The 16,241-nt window shown below is 37.2% G+C and overlaps 1 protein-coding gene across 2 annotated transcripts in view; it reads left to right on the forward strand.

Annotated features, from left to right (window-relative positions):
- The window catches only part of KIAA1958, a 57,001-nt gene that overhangs the window by 24,940 nt on the left and 15,820 nt on the right, over positions 1–16,241 (forward strand). The window contains exon 2 of one of the 2 annotated variants that reach the window (XM_081102999.1): positions 354–437. The exons of the other annotated variant lie outside the window; for it this stretch is intronic. Within the exon in view, the coding sequence (XP_080959125.1) occupies positions 354–437 (84 nt within the window). The remainder of the gene's footprint in view (positions 1–353; positions 438–16,241) is intronic. 2 annotated transcript variants of the gene reach the window in all.

Raw genomic sequence — 16,241 nt, forward strand, 5'->3', positions numbered from 1 at the left:
AGCAGCCTTACCAATTCAAGTTCTCCTAAATGTCTCACATGTTTCCTAAAACAAAGGCAGCCTCTGATCTCACTCTTTCCACAAACCTTCACGCACTAAACTATGTGCTAATGATACAAGATGCTCATTTTGATTGCAAAGGGCCATACTTTTGTCTGGTACATCACTTGTGAATATAACAGTTGGCTATTACAATGCAACAGGTATATAAGTCACATTTACCAGTGACCTCTGTAAAATTGATCCCTTCTTTCCCTTTTCATTATAAAAGGAAACTTTATTTCAGAGTAGAAAGTGCATTGTCTGAACTCATCAACACCCTCTCTATCCCTCCCCTCCCCAATTTGTTGCAGACCAGGATGAAAGAGCAGCTGAGCTCAGCAGAGAGCAGAATGAGAAAACCATCCGGAGCACGCAGACTGCGCTCCGCAATTTCCGCGAGTTCCTCATCTCCAAGTACCCTTCGGAAACAAGAGAGATCTATGTCATCCCTTGCAAGGAGCTGGATGCCTACCTTGCCTCTTTCTTTGTAGATGCCAGGCAGAAGGATGGGTCCGAATATGAACCCAACAGCTTGGCCAATTACCAGTGTGGACTCGAACGGTACCTAAAAGAGCACAGGTATGGCTACAGTATCACCAGGGATAAGGAATTCAAGCGTTCCCAGGAGGCCCTGAAGCAGAAGCAGATTGAACTCCGCTGCAAAGGAAAGGGAAATAAGCCACACAAGTCCATGAAGCTCACCTTTGCCGATGAGCTCATTCTGCGGAAAAGGGGACTGCTAAGCCGCTATAACCCCGAAGGCCTGCTCAACCTCGTCTGGCTCAACAACACAAAGGCTTTTGGGCATTGCACAGGCTTCCATGGATCTACCTTGAAGTGGGGTGATATCCGGCTCCGGGTCACAGAAACGGGGCTGGAATACTTAGAGTGGATGGGTCAAGACACCGGCGACCTGAATGCCAAAACCAAGAGAGGGGGGACGGACTCCCGTGTGTATGCCACCCAGCACGCCCCACAGACGTGCCCCATCCAGGACTACAAGGAGTATGCCCAGCGGCGGCCTCCAGCCATGCGCTACGAGGATGCCCCTTTCTATTTGTCCATCAAGCCAGTCGTGAACTTGGCGGCTCTGCATTGGTACAACTGCCAGGCGCTCGGCAAGAACAAGCTGGCCAAGATGGTGAAGACCATGTGTGAGAAGGGCAACATTCCCGGCAGGAAAACCAACTTCAGTGTGTATCAGAGCTGCAGCACCTTGTCCGAGGCCCAGAGCAACCAGCTGGTGCTGATCTGTAACAATCTGAGCCAGCAGGCTGCCCAGTCAGTGGCCGGCCACTCCAACAGCAGCAATTTCATCGTCTCTGCCTCCTACGACTCTTCCTCAGACACTGCTTGACCAGCTGGCTTGAGCCAGACCCCGGTGTGGTTACTGTGTTCGGAGAAACTGTGACTCTACACTGCTTCTCATTCCTTTTCCTCTGCCCTCAGTGTTAACTTTATAAAAATATATAATATATTTTTCTTTTTACAAATAAGCAAGGGAGATAGTTTAGTATTATGAACTTAGTATTTATAGGCTTCAAACAAATGTCCCTGTGGGTGATTACATGTAATTACTGTTACAGAATTTTATAAAACCATAGTGGCTCTCAGGCAACACAAAGTAGAGAAGGGATTACGTTTCTCAAAAAAACTGTCAAAAAGGAAACAGTCATCCTTAGACGCTTGTGTCCTCAACTACTGCTTTTCCTCCTCACCTCACGGCTCATTGTTAGTCTTCTTAATAAATGACTTTATTTAATTTTTAATATTCTTTATTAATCAGGGGGAGATAACACTAACTTTACTGCTTACACAAAATTACATTCAGTCAGATCCAGAATATGAAAGTGTTGATAATAAACTCAACATTAAATTATATATATATATATATATATTTTTTTTTTTTTTTGCTTAATTAGAATTTTAGTTTCTGTGCCTCGTTTTTTGCAATGTATGAAAACTTAGAAGCTTAGCTAACATTTTTTTCCTTTGAGGGGGCAAGGGGAGTAGAAGGAGAGAATAAAGGTGCCATTCTTTTTGGAACATATATAACTTTAAAATAATATGCAAAGTCCCATATTGCAGCAAAAAAGACGTTACATGGCTCATTTTTACTATTATGCTTAAACCTGGATAGAATTCTTTTGTTCCCTAGGAAATCAGTGTAAATGAAATTTGATGATCAGATTTAGAAGCAATTTAAAACTACCGAAGCTTTGAAAATGTTCCCAAGCATTATATTTTATATCAAGCATAAAGAGAAGGTAGAGAGTAGGAAAGTCTTACTAAAGATCTAGAAGCACTAGTTAAGACAACAAAAAAACTCATTCTCTTCAAAGCTCAAATCCCTCTTGAATTATTTATTTATAAGCATTAACTTCACTATCTTTTCCCTACGGGATTATTGGACTCTGTAGCTGAGATCAAAGGAATATCGACACTCATTTTAGGTAGCAGATTTAGCTGAATTCAAAGCATTCTTGAAAATGTGCAAAATTTCTTCTACAGTAAATACAAATGTATTTATCTGCAATATCCTGCAATTATAATAATAATAATTTTGGTTAAACAGCTCTTTGTGGTAGTTTTTCCAAGATCTTTATTTTCAAGTCTTGAAGCCTATGGTGAATAATTAGTTTAGGTACTTCAAAAATAAAATCCATTCAGACAATAAAGTTGAACTAGGTTTCTATCCTATATAATTAATAACAAAAAAAAATCCAAATCTTAATTGCTTTGTTGGATCTGGGAATGTTTGTTCTTTGAGGCAACCTCCTAAATTCAGTTAGCTGGGAAGATAGGTGGTATTTTATGCATTAATTTATTATATGACCAGGACAAATTTTGTTTTGATTTGCTTTGCTGAGCTTTCCCATGGCTGGGCAGCTCTTTCCAGCACTAAGTCACAAGCACATAAAGACCCATCCATTCCTCTAAACTGTGACCTTTCCATGGACTCAGGAGTGGGAAGTCTGTCATGGACTTTGTGTGGTAGAATCAACTTCTTTTCCTCTGTAGAAAGGCATCCAAAAGCAAGAAGGAAGGGCAGATGATACCTTGCTTTATTTTTTGTATTAATAATGCTGATAGGTACCAATTTTAATCCAATATGTGTGCCAGCACTGTGCTGAGTGACTTGTGTGCATCAGTTACACAAGAAATAGTTACTCATTGTATGAAAGTTAGGAAATACAGATATGCATTTTATATATATCTGTATGTCTGCTAGCCAAAAATAATCACTTAACATTTTTGGTAAATATTCCCTCAGACCTTTCAACATATACATATTTATTTGTATGTTTATTATCTTAATCCTTGCAACAACTTTGAAAGGTAGGTGAGTTAGCTTCATTTTATGTTACAATCAAGACAAATCAGTTAGATTATAGCTAAGGAAATGGTACTGTCTGCCATCTGACGCCAGAGTTTTTCTATTTACCTTTCTTAGTTCCAACTCATAGTTTCCAGTGATTTGAGTCAGATGTGGGGACAGTGTCTTCCCAGCCTCCAGGGGTGCTGAATTACCTTTCCCGGTGGCATGCTCCGTCCCCTAGTCCCTCTTCTGTTCATTTTGAACCGTGAGTCTCCTTCTCCCAGTTCCCCTTACAAAAACAGTTACTTTATAACTGGTCCACAAATACAACAGGACAGCCTACTGTAAAATAGCTTTTTAAAAAATATGGATATTTTTACATAGGGTGCTTCTCATATTTAAGGAAATGCTTTCTGTAAAGAACAGTTAAAATGTGATTGCACATCTTATTTTTGCATTGACATATTTTTTAAAAAATTCTTGATCTGTTTTAGACAGCAGCAAAGTAAGTTTGTCATGAGAAGAAGGGGTGGTCAGTATGCACTGAGAAAACAGAACTAGGAATTTTCAAATTTCTGTTTGTGTTGATTGAGGTATTAATATTAAAACCTCTCTCCTGTTTAATCCTATTGTGTTTGCATTTAGAAGAACACAGTTAAATGGAGAATGTCAGTTTGTTTTTTTAAATTTATTTTTGCTTTGATAACTGAAACCAAATAGGAACATTGTGGCAGATTTAGAAGACTGTTTTCAGAAGAATGGCTTAGTAGACATAGAGCCGAATTAGTATCTTGGTTATAGGGCTGGTCTGAATACGAGTCATAAATCCACATCATAATCTGAGTTAAATTGTGAAAAATTATCTGCAACTACCTCTACATTTTATTCTTTCGTGTAAATAATACTGAGGACATAGCACTGCCAGGTGCCGTTTTTATTGTTACTGTTACTTAAAAAAAAAATTATATCCATACTGTGACATTTCAGCCAAAATCATTTATGTGCTTTAGCAAAAGTGCAACTGTCCAGCAGGTATTCACTACACTAGAGCATGCTGCCTTTGCAGGTGATCCCATGGTTCATATAAAAACACTAAAACTTTGTTTGCAACGTATACATTTTAAGGTCAGTGTAATGTCATGTAAGAAATTTTCCAGTCCTCCTCACGTGATTCTAACAAATATACCAAGCCCACCTGTCAGTTTGGATGACATAGCTGCATAATTCAATTTTCTATATTCATGTGAGTGACGGGCTATTAAAAACAATAGATGGTAGCAGTTTTGTTGTTGTTTTTTTAAATTATAAGTCTCAGCGAGGGAGGGACATTGATTTGAGAAAGAAACATTGATCTGTTCCCTTCTGTACATGCCCCGATAGGGGATTGAATCTGCAACCTGGGTATGTTCCCCGACTGGGAATCGAACCCAAGACCTTATGATGCACGGGATGGTGCTCCAACCAACTGAGCCACATCGGTCAGGGCTGTAGCAATTTTTTTTAGAAGCCATAACATTTGAAGAGGTTAACAGTATTCAGGATGTTTATCCAACAGAGCTTATCCTTAAGATTCTTGGTTATTATGGCCGGTCTGAATGTGATTCATAAATACACTTCAGCTATTTAAACTATTTGTTATATTGTTTTTTTCCAATTTAAACTTTCCCTATGTTAATTCACCTTTCCCTATGTTAAATCACTTCCTGATCTACAAAGGAATAATATGCAAAATTTCTAGCATAGATTGGTTCTCTGGTGTTTCAGTTAGATCATTGTTAGCATTTATTTGTCTATGTCCTGAAGCTGAGATTTCAAATGCCATTAAATCAAATGACCTCACTGAGATGAAAATTTACAGTCCTACCAACAAAAATTTGAGCACCTAATATCTAGACACACAGGTACGAAGATGTATAAGTAGTCCCTGCTCTCAAAGAATTCATAAAAGATACTGTAATAAGTGTCATTTCATTTTTGAGAGCCAACAAAAATTTAAAAATACAAACTCTATGCCAGTACTGTTTTGCATAGCTTCCCAAACTTTGTACTCAACGTTATTTAGCCATTGAATATGTTGATTTGCTATAAAAGACATAATGTTGCTTTGAGTATTTTTTGGAGAATCTTCCGTAGAGCCTGTTTTAAAATCAATAATAAGGCCAAGCCGTTTACATAGGTGCACATCCATGTGTTCACATAGTTGCACACATGTATAGGGAAGTATTGTAGATTGTTGTCAATGACTACCATTGATTGAGTTCTTAAAATGTAAGTTGGTCCGCTTAATTTTCACGATGGTCCTGTGAGGCTAGGTATCATGTCTCCAATGAGGAAATGAGAGAAGTCAAGCTGTTTGCTCATGTTAACAGTGAATACTTAAGACCATCAGGATCTGAAACAAAATCCTTTTCTGCTGTAGCCGCTTGTTCGCACAGTGATTTGCTGTGCTTCTGTAGACCCTCTGAAGCGATAAATTATAAATGAAATTTCTGTATGATAAAGTCATCAATATTCACTCAACTCCGAATGGTTGAGAACAGTGCCATCACGTGGCATGTTTGTAGCACATGGTTTAGGCCCCATCACGGGAGTTTGTGTGAGGTTGGACATTCAACAGAGTTTGTTTGCCCTGGCCATAAGTAGAGAGCAAAAATTGGTGCCGCTCTCTATAGAACACTTAACTTTGTCATGGAGATGGGTGTGTACGTGCACAAGTAACTACATCTTTAAAAGTGACTATTTGTTTTTTTCTCAAATAAACCAGAAATCCAACTTCAAGAGAGTTCCTTATAATTCAGACGAGGAGTGGGGAGGTTCTAGACCAGGGGTGGGCAAACTTTTTGACTCGAGGGCCACAATGGGTTCTTAAACTGGACCGGAGGGCCGGAACAAAAGCATGGATGGAGTGTTTGTGTGAACTAATATAAATTCAAAGTAAACATCATTACATAAAAGGGTATGGTCCTTTTTTTTTTTAGTTTTATTCATTTCAAACGGGCCATAGTTTGCCCACGGCTGACCTACACATAAAGAGCACCTCTCTTAAGCCCAAAAGTGATATTGCCATCCTCAAGATATTGAACATTGGTTGCCAGTCTGCCAGGGAGTTTGGTCTCGCCTATAAATTTGGTGACAGAAAATTAAAAATACTCAGTAAAATGTTTTGTTGTTCTTATTGTTTTTTAATCAATCATGATTGTTTATAAAACAAAGCTTGGGGGGGGGAATACTATCTTGTTTCTCAGAATTAGAGATTGTGAAACCATTCATATTTTTTTCTAGGTTGACTATCTCCACAGTTTAATATACTAGAGACAATATATGTTAATTAATTTTAATCAGCCTTTTTCTGACTGGTTTTCTTTATTTTTCTAGCCAAAATAAAAGCTATACTACTTATCATCTATAAATAAAAACTCCCTATCATGTAATAAAGGAAATAATTTTCCAGGCCTAGGGGAAATATCATGGGGAGTGCATGATAATTTATTGCAGTAAAATATTTTTAAAGTTTTCAATCATGAAAAAAATTGTTACGAATACTAAAGAATTAACCAGTTCTTAATTATTTTAATGCATTTTTAAATATGCAAGACGTATCTGTGCACATTCACCATATGGTGTGATACAGATAGTTACTTATTAAGAAACACACCACTTGCGAGGACATCTTCGGTTGTGTGTTTTTTTCCTTAATTCATGGTATTCAAACATTGCTTCTCCCCACTGGGATCTGACTGAGATGATACGAATGTGTAGCTTTTGTAAAGTGATGAAACTTAGTATGATTTTAAGAGATCCTTGCCAGAGAATATAACTGGGATGAAGAAATACACTGCTTATGTCATCCTGTTGGTGTATTTCTAACGATATAAAAACAGAAAAGGGGATGATATTGGTAAACTGCCAACAACTCTGATTTCACTTTTCTAAACGAGAAAAGAAAGATAATAAAAATTTCTTATGGTCCATCCTACTTGTTAACTGACCAATTGGGTCTGCCAAAGCTGAGGAAAAGACCTGATTATTTTTTAAAAGGTTGCATTTTAATACATTTAAATTGAGTTTTTATGTAAACCATGATCTAGTTGAATTACACTCAAGAGTATTGATTAGTCAGAGTAGTAAGTTGATCAGAAAATTAATTAGGCCAGAGTATTAGAAACATCTAAATTAATCCAGTCCTCTTCTTTTACAGAAGAAGGAGACAGCCCTAGAGACATTAGCAGAATGCCAGGTGCACACACCTGGTTAGAATCAGAGCCACAACTGGAACCCAAGGGAACCCAAGCATCCTGACTTCCAGTTCATAAATAGAGTTTAGGGAAGAAAAACAACCCTACATTTTCGCTGAGTTAAGAAAGGACATCCTTGTTTTCAAAACTACAAATTTATATTAGAAGTACCTTCAAACTGCCAGTTTTCAAATAGGCTTTTTTTTTTTTTTTGCATGTGTACTTTCGCTTTTCATTGTGTAGTATTATATCTTGATTTTAGCCACTTCTTTTGAAATTTGATGTGATAATCTCTAAATGTAATCACTTGCCTTGGTATTTTTAACGAACATCTCTTAGCCTACCCCATTTATAATTAGCTTTCATTTATGGAGGGGAAACATGATAATTTTTAGTAACAAGACTTCTATAATGATTATAATCTATAACAATTATAAACTAAAAAGTAACTTTTTAAAAAACTTGGTATTCATTTGAATATCCAACTATATAGCATTGATATTACTGATTTGGAAGGCAGTCTACTATATCCTTTTTTAGTCTATGAAAAGTTTAAAAAATCATCTTGAAAGTTTGGGACATATCTTCAATCAAAATGATCAAATTTCTATCAACATAATTAGAATGTTTCTAATCAACATAACTAGAATTTATTTAGAGGTAGGAAGAGGGGGAATGGGAATTGTGAAAGAAACTTTACAGCAGGAAGATGTAGAAAATACAAAGTATTTGTAAATTCTCATATTAACCTGCTTACTCTTCAAAAAGGAAATTCAAGCATAAATTTAAAAAAACATTTTACAAATTTTTACTAATATTTACTAAATCATAGTTGAAGAAAAAAGATGAAATTTGGGGATATTAAAAAAAAGTACAATGAAATTTTTGTCTTTTGAATGCAATGTTGAATTTTGCTAGACTTCTAATGTTCTTTGTATTACACTGGAATTAGAGAGCATTTTTTATCATTATATATTCATTTCAAAGAGCTCTGAAAATGTTTGGCATAATTTATTTATTTGTGGTTAGTAGAATTAAGAAGACATCAGCAATATAGAATCTGAACAGTAATTGTGCATACTGTATTTAAATGATTTTTATGCCTGTTTACTTTCTGTAATTCTTATATTTTATAAATCAAATACCTTAGTATACTTCCACTAGGATTAATTTATAATGATTATTTATACTGGATGAAGTAGTAGGTAGGTCCATTTTAGTATTAATCCACTCAGAGTAACTTTATCAAACTGAACTTTTATAACTATAATCCATTATATTACAACTTTTTAAATAGCGTTTATAACAAAATAATTTTTGTTTTATAAAATATTTGTTACAAAAAAAAATCTTGCCAAAAAACCGTTACAATTTCTATGCATTGTGTAATATTCAGTGCCGTCTTTGTTGAGATTTTGCATGTTGTAGTAGGGTGCTCTTTCACATGTGTGTTTGTGGTGTTTATGTGGAATTGTTAACCATTGCTGCTATCACTTATTGTAGTTAATCTGGAAAACTGTGCTAACAGGCTGTGCCAGTCGACATTGTGTGTGTGACTTGTGAACGTACGTACTTAACTGTTTAATATTTTGAGCCAGCACTTAGTGGCCTCTACAGAAGGATATATTGTAGTTGTCAAGTGGTGCCAACTTCAGAATGTTTTGTGTGTGTAATTCCAGGTCAGCTTTTCTTCCACAGTGTTCCCGACTCTTTGAAAGGGGAATGTTTGCAAAAAGAGAAAGCGAGAATTCTGAACTTTTTCAGTACTCCCCCACCCCCAACTTAAATCTTTTCTTTTTCTTTCTGATACTTGAGTCCCTTACAGAGAAATCCAGTAGATTGACAGTATTCTATTGACAATCATTAGGATGACAGTTTCTCTTGATCTGGATTTTTTTGGTTGAACAATATAATAACTGAGGACTCTAAGGTGTGTACATTATTTTTGTTGGGTATCATAGCTTATTGTTTAAATTGCATTTAATGAGAATATTTGTTTTTTCAGTTTTATTTATAAGTGACCATGGAAACCTCAGAGTTCCCAAATATTAACTTTTATAATCAGCATTTGCATGGACTTTTTGACATATTTATTGCCTCACATTCGTGCCCACTTGTTGTTGGTTGGTTCCTAATAGTTCCATTTTCTATCAGCGATTCCATACAAACTGACAGTAAAAAGAAAAATATTGCAAATGGTTTATTTCTACTGTACTACTTATTGAAAGTCAAGGAAATATCATTATACTTTTTCATATATTTATACTCTTAAAATGGAAGGGAAACTGTCGTAAAATGTTAGTAAGGAAAGAAGGCTAGTTCCTTAAGACCCTTTTCACACCAGCTTACCAAAATTCCTGTCAGTGCAGCGTGTCATTCTGTTTGCTCAATGCCTTTTTATTACAAGATTCCTTTACTAAAGGGGTAATCCCCTGAATGTACAGAGGCTTTTTGTATGATTGTCAGATACTTGGTGACAGCCAATGCTGTATTTGGAAACATTGCCGCTGAAATTGCTGATTTAAATTCTGAGAATTTAACAATGAATTATTTGCTTAAAGGAAAAGAAAGGTAGATTTTAATAGTGAGCCTTTTCTCCAGAATATGCTTTAAACATTTGCCCTTCAAGGGAGGTAGTAAAAGCAATAAAAGAAAATTCAATCCTGCATATTCTAAATTCTAGATTCTGCCCGAAAGAAGTTCCTTGATTTCTGCATTGGGGATTTTTAGGCAAGACCTTTGTTCTTAGATTTCCTTTTATATTTTGGACACCAAAGATTATGGCATGATATATCCTGACAATTAACGGTAGATAGCAGTGGGCACATTTATTTGAATCCTGCTCTTGGATTTATTTACCCCCTTTGGGTCTTCTGTACATTTTGTATGTCTGTCCTGAGGCCCTTATGCCTAGGGCAAATTTTAAATCAAATAATACATACATATTTATTAAGTTTCTAATTTATGGCGCTATGTTTCCACATGATTAAACTTTTTTTACTGCTAATGTTGGACATAGATTTGCCCCATGGTGAGCAATATCTTGTCCCTCTTTCATTTATCATCTGAAAATGTAACTCTAACCTTGTAGGCTGACACCTGGTGAGAGAATGACTGGAAGCATTTTGGATTCAACAGAATCACTGTATATGACTCATTTATCTGTTGAAATGATGAACTTTGGTGGTTTAGTAGAATGAATGCTGTATTCAACTTAAATAAGGTCTTCCATCTTTCTTACAAATTACAAGAATGATTTTAAGATTCCTTTCACTCTACCCCTTAAAAGTTAATTGGAATAAAGGTAGACATCAGTTTAGTATAATTTAATACCAGGCATCTGTTTAGAAATACAACCACACAATTAATACTTGGAATTTTTTATGAACAATAGATCTATTCTTAGAAGATGCATTTACTTTCTGCCCTATTAGATAGATTATCATTTTTTATATATTTTCTGGCCAGTTGGCTTTTAACATATTACATGAAAAGAAAGCACATGTGTGCCTACTCACTCTAATATTTAAAAATTATCTTCTTAAGCAGCTACAGTTACAATTTGTGAAAGAGGAGAAAGGTGAATTGAAATGGAGAGAAATTTCTGTTAATATGTTAAAATGTGTGACTGTGATACTTATGGTTAATATTCTGCCAGTTGGCATTTGTAATATGATAAAACTTTTTTGTTAATAAGTGTATACTCTTGGTTTCATTTTTATTTTGCTGCTCACTGATCTTTTACACTAAGATGTTTTCATCTTTATCAGCTCACTGTTTTTGCTTCATATTTGTCTGTGTACTTGCGTGCTAAATAAAATTCTAGTTTTATGTCCCAGTGGCTTATTCCATTGTGTGTATAATGTTTGCCTCTAATGTAATAGCGTAATATTCTGTTGTTTTCAGTATTTGTCGGTACAGCCTAAACTTATGGAAATAAGAAAAACAATCCAATAAAATCAGCTAATGTCTCTATAACGAGAGCATGTTTTTAATCATAGTATTTTGTCTGTATTTGGGTATGACTAGTCTTTATTTAATGTTTTTTTTTGCAATGCTGGCTGACTTTTGTAGCTATAACCGTTTAAAAACAACTTAAACCATATTATGAAAAACAAAATTGTCCTGGTCACTATGCATTAGCTCAGATAGTCCATGCACACTAAGCCAAGCATTCCATGTCAAGTGTTTCTAACCACTGAGGAGGGAGAATTGTGGAAGGAGAAGCGTTTCCATATGCGAGTGCTTGGAAACAGCCCATGGGTTAGGGAAGACACTTCAGGAAGGCATCTGCAACTGAATTAACCATATGCTTCCCGGAACCCCAGTCCCCCAAATCCTGTTTTGGAGCAAAAGGTTCTACTCAAACTCACTCTCTCTTTCTATCTGTGGATCTTTGTCAGCCAACTGTGCAGAGTTACACCAAGCTAAGTAGATGTCAGCTTCCAGACTTCCTCATCTTTAGGAAAAATCTTTGGTCGGATAGAATTCTGTATATGCTGTTTGTTGCATTTAGCGCATTTGACAATGTTCTTTGAACAGAATAGGAATGGTTATTCAAAATGATCATAACTGTTAACTTCAGACTTCTTGATTGTGTCACTAAAATTATTTAATTGAGGAAAGAATATTAAAAGACCAGAAAATACTATGTTCTCACAGAAATGCAAGTGTAGTTCTTTCATATATATGAATAATCCACCAAAGTCTTTACTCAGAAAGCTGAATATTACAAATAGAAATGACTATTCTTATGTGTGATAGTATTTTTAATGATATTAAAATTACTTTATAGATCACCAACTTACACTATACACAAAAACACTCAAAATGGCTAAAAGACTTAAATGTAAGACGAGAAACCATAAAAATCCTACAAGACTCCATAGGCAGCAAAATAGACTTGTCATAGCAATATCTTTACTGACAAAGCTCCTAGGACAATGGAAACTAAGGAGTAAATAAACAAATGGGACTACTTCAAAATAACTTCTGCACAGCAAAAGAAACCATCAACAAAACAAGCCCACTGCATAGGAGAACATATTGGCCAATGATATTTCAGATAAAGGTTTAATCTCCAAAATTTACAGAGAACTCATACAACTTAACAAAAGGAAGATAAATGATCCAATCAAAAAATGGGCAGAGGACCTAAATAGATACTTTTTGAAAGAGGACATACAGAAGGCCTAGAGACATGAAAACATGCTCAAAGTCACTAATCTGAGAGATGCAAATCAAAACAACAATTAGATACCATCTCACACCTGTCAGAATGGCTATCATCAACAAACAACAAGTGCTGGCAAGGATGTGGAGAAAAAGGAACCGTCATGAACTGCTGATGGGAATGCAGACTGGTGCAGCCACTGTGGAGAACAGTATGGAGTTTTCTCAAATTAAAAATGGAACTCCCATTTGACCCAGTAATCCCACTTCTAGGACTGTATCCCAAGAAACCAGAAACACCAATCAGAAAGGATATATGTACCCCTATGTTCATAGCAGCACAATTTACAACAGCTAAGATTTGGAAACAACCTAAGTGCCCATCAGCAGATGAGTGGATTAGAAAACTGTGGTACATCTACACAATGGAATACTACACTGCTATAAAAAAAGAAGGAACTTTTGCCATTTGCAACAGCATGGATGGACCTGGAGAGCATTATGCTAAGCGAAATAAGCCAGTCAGAGAAAATATCACATGATCTCACTCATATGTGGGATATAATGATCAACATAATTTGATGAACAAGAATAGATCCAGAGACAAATGGCAGGAAGGGAGGTTGGAGAGCAACCAAAGGACTTACATGCATGCGTAACCAATGGACACAGACACTGGGGCAGTGGAGGCTTGCCTGGGGTGGGAATGGCTGGGTGGGAGGGAGGGAGTCAATTGGGGAAAAAGGAGACATATGTAAAACTTTAGACAATAAAAAAATACTTATAAATAGTTGTAATTTAATTTTTAATGTTTTCCTAGTACTTTAAGAAACAAGTAATACATTTAAAATGTGACAAATTTTATTTCCCTGATAGGGGAAGAATATTAGAATTCAAGTTCAGTAATATTTAACGTACAAGTCAGGAAATGTTTTCTATTTTGAAGTTTTATTTATTTTAAATTTATTTATTCAGAATAATCTTTTCTAAGATTTCAAGTGACTAAAATGGCTAATATGTGGAGCATACGTAATGTTGGTTAAAATATATAACCTGAAAATGTTGGTTATCTCATTGAATTTGGTGGCATATAATAAGACCAAACTATTGTGGGGTTTTTTAAGTATCTTTAATTAAAATTTATAATGTTTTTAAAATGTTAAGGCAATAAGTTCATATGAATAATTCAGCAAATAATAAATATAATAAAATAGTAAATTAAAGTCACAGGAATCTTACTACCCATAAATAACAACTTTTAGGCAAGAAACCAAGATGGCGGCATAGATAAACACCGGGAAATAGTCGCCCCACACAACAATTGAAAATTATCCCAAAGGACGGAGCAAACATCGTCCTGAACAACAGGAAGGCTGGCTGAGTGTAATTTCTACAACTAGAAGAAAAGAAAAGCACGCTGAGAGCCAGAGGAGCTGCGGAGGCTCAGTGCAGAGGTACGGCGGCGGCTCGCGCACGCGGAAAGGGGGTGGCACCTGAGGACGCGGCTGTCTTTTTGAATCACAAGCTCCCGACTGCTCTGAACTCTGGTTCCGGGAAGTCTCTGGGGACCCAGGTCTCATACGGGGAGAGGCTGCTCTGTCAGGCGGCAGCGGGCGAACTTGAGGGCGGATTTCCCTCAGAGGTGCTTGTAGCCGTTACCGGGACACTGAGATGCGCGACTCCGGGCGCGGAGAATCAGCCATAGCTTCTTTCTCCGCCCCTTTTGACTCCCTGAGACCCCGCCCCACCCAGGCTGTGGCAGAGGCTTTTGCATGTGAATGTACCTAACTATTGCCCAGCCAAGCAGACCGGGAACTTCCAAGAGAAGGCCCAAGGCGCAGCGGCTTGCATTGCTTCACAGCTGAGCCTCTTCGTGGCCCCGGCTGTGAGGCCTCAGGCAGGGGCTGAATTAGCACCTCCTTAGATCCAGGAGCCACTGTACCCAGTGGTCAGAGGGGGACCATTCTCCCACTTCAGACACAGCTGCTTCCCACAGCCAATTGGACTGGAGGTCAATTCCTCCCAGTGACCCTACAACAACCAAGGCACCAAGAGTGCACCAAGAGTGTCCACCCCGGGTAACTGGGGAGGCTGAGCCACTGGGCCCTACAGGACACCTGGCGCGCAGGCCACTCTATCAACACAGGGAAGCAGCCAAAATGCGGAGACAAAGAAACAGGTCACAATTGGCAGAAACGGAGGAGGCCAGACGACTGGATATAGAGTTCAAGGCCACGTTTATAAGATTTTTCAAGAATTTTATGGAAACCGCCGATAAATTTAATAAATCCCTCAAGGAGTATAGTGAGACCATGGAGGTCATGAAAAAGGACCAACTAGAAATTAAGCATACACTGACCGAAATAAAGAATAATTTACAGAGATCTAACAGCAGACAAGAGGATCCCAAGAATCAAGTCAAAGATTTGAAATGCAAAGAAACAAAAAATACCCAACCAAAAAAGAAAAGAGATTCAAAAAATACGAAGATAGTGTAAGGAACCTCTGGGACAACTTCAAGCGTACCAACATCAGAATTATAGGGGTACCAGAAGGAGAGAGAGGGCAAGATATTGAAAACCTTTTCGAAGAAATAATGACAGAAAACTTCCCCCACCTGGTGAAAGAAATGGACTTACAAGTCCAGGAAGCGCAGAGAACCCCAAACAAAAGGAATCCAAAGAGGACCGCACCAAGACACATCATAATTAAAATGCCAAGAGCAAAAGATAAAGAGAGAATCTTAAAAGCAGCAAGAGAAAGACAGTCAGTTACCTACAAGGGAGTACCCATCCGACTGTCAGCTGATTTCTCAACAGAAACCATGCAGGCCAGAAGAGAGTGGCAAGAAATATTCAAAGAGATGAATAGCAAGAACCTGCAACCAAGATTACTTTATCCAGCAAAGCTATCATTCAGAATGGAAGGTCAGATAAAGAGCTTCACGGATAAGAAAAAGCTAAAGGAGTTCATCACCACCAAACCAGCATTATATGAAATGCTGAAAGGTATTCTTTAAGAAGAGGAAGAAGAAAAAGGAACTCTTACCATTTGCCACAGCATGGATGGAACTGGAGAGCGGATAAATACCACAAGATCTCACTTATTTGTGGAATATAATGAACAACATAAACTGATGAACAAGGACTGATCCAGAGACGGAGAGGCTTTGGTTGGACTGTCGGGCCTTGGAGGGAAGGTAGGGGAGGGTGGGGGCAAGGGGGAAAGATCAACCAAAGGACTTATATGCAAGCATATAGGCCTAACCAATGGACACGGACAACGGGGAGGTGAGGGGATGAGCGGGGGGGTGGGGGGGGGTGTAGAGGGTACACATATGTAATATCTTAATCAATAAAAAATATTAAAAAAAAAAATAACAACTTTTAACACTCTGGTGTTTTATTTCAGCATTTTTAAAGCATGAATGCCTCTTGACCTTTGAACAATGAAGCGGTTAGGAGTGCTGACCC

Source organism: Myotis nattereri, assembly GCF_964212035.1.
Source record: "Myotis nattereri genome assembly, chromosome: 12".
Lineage (NCBI taxonomy): Eukaryota > Metazoa > Chordata > Mammalia > Chiroptera > Vespertilionidae > Myotis > Myotis nattereri.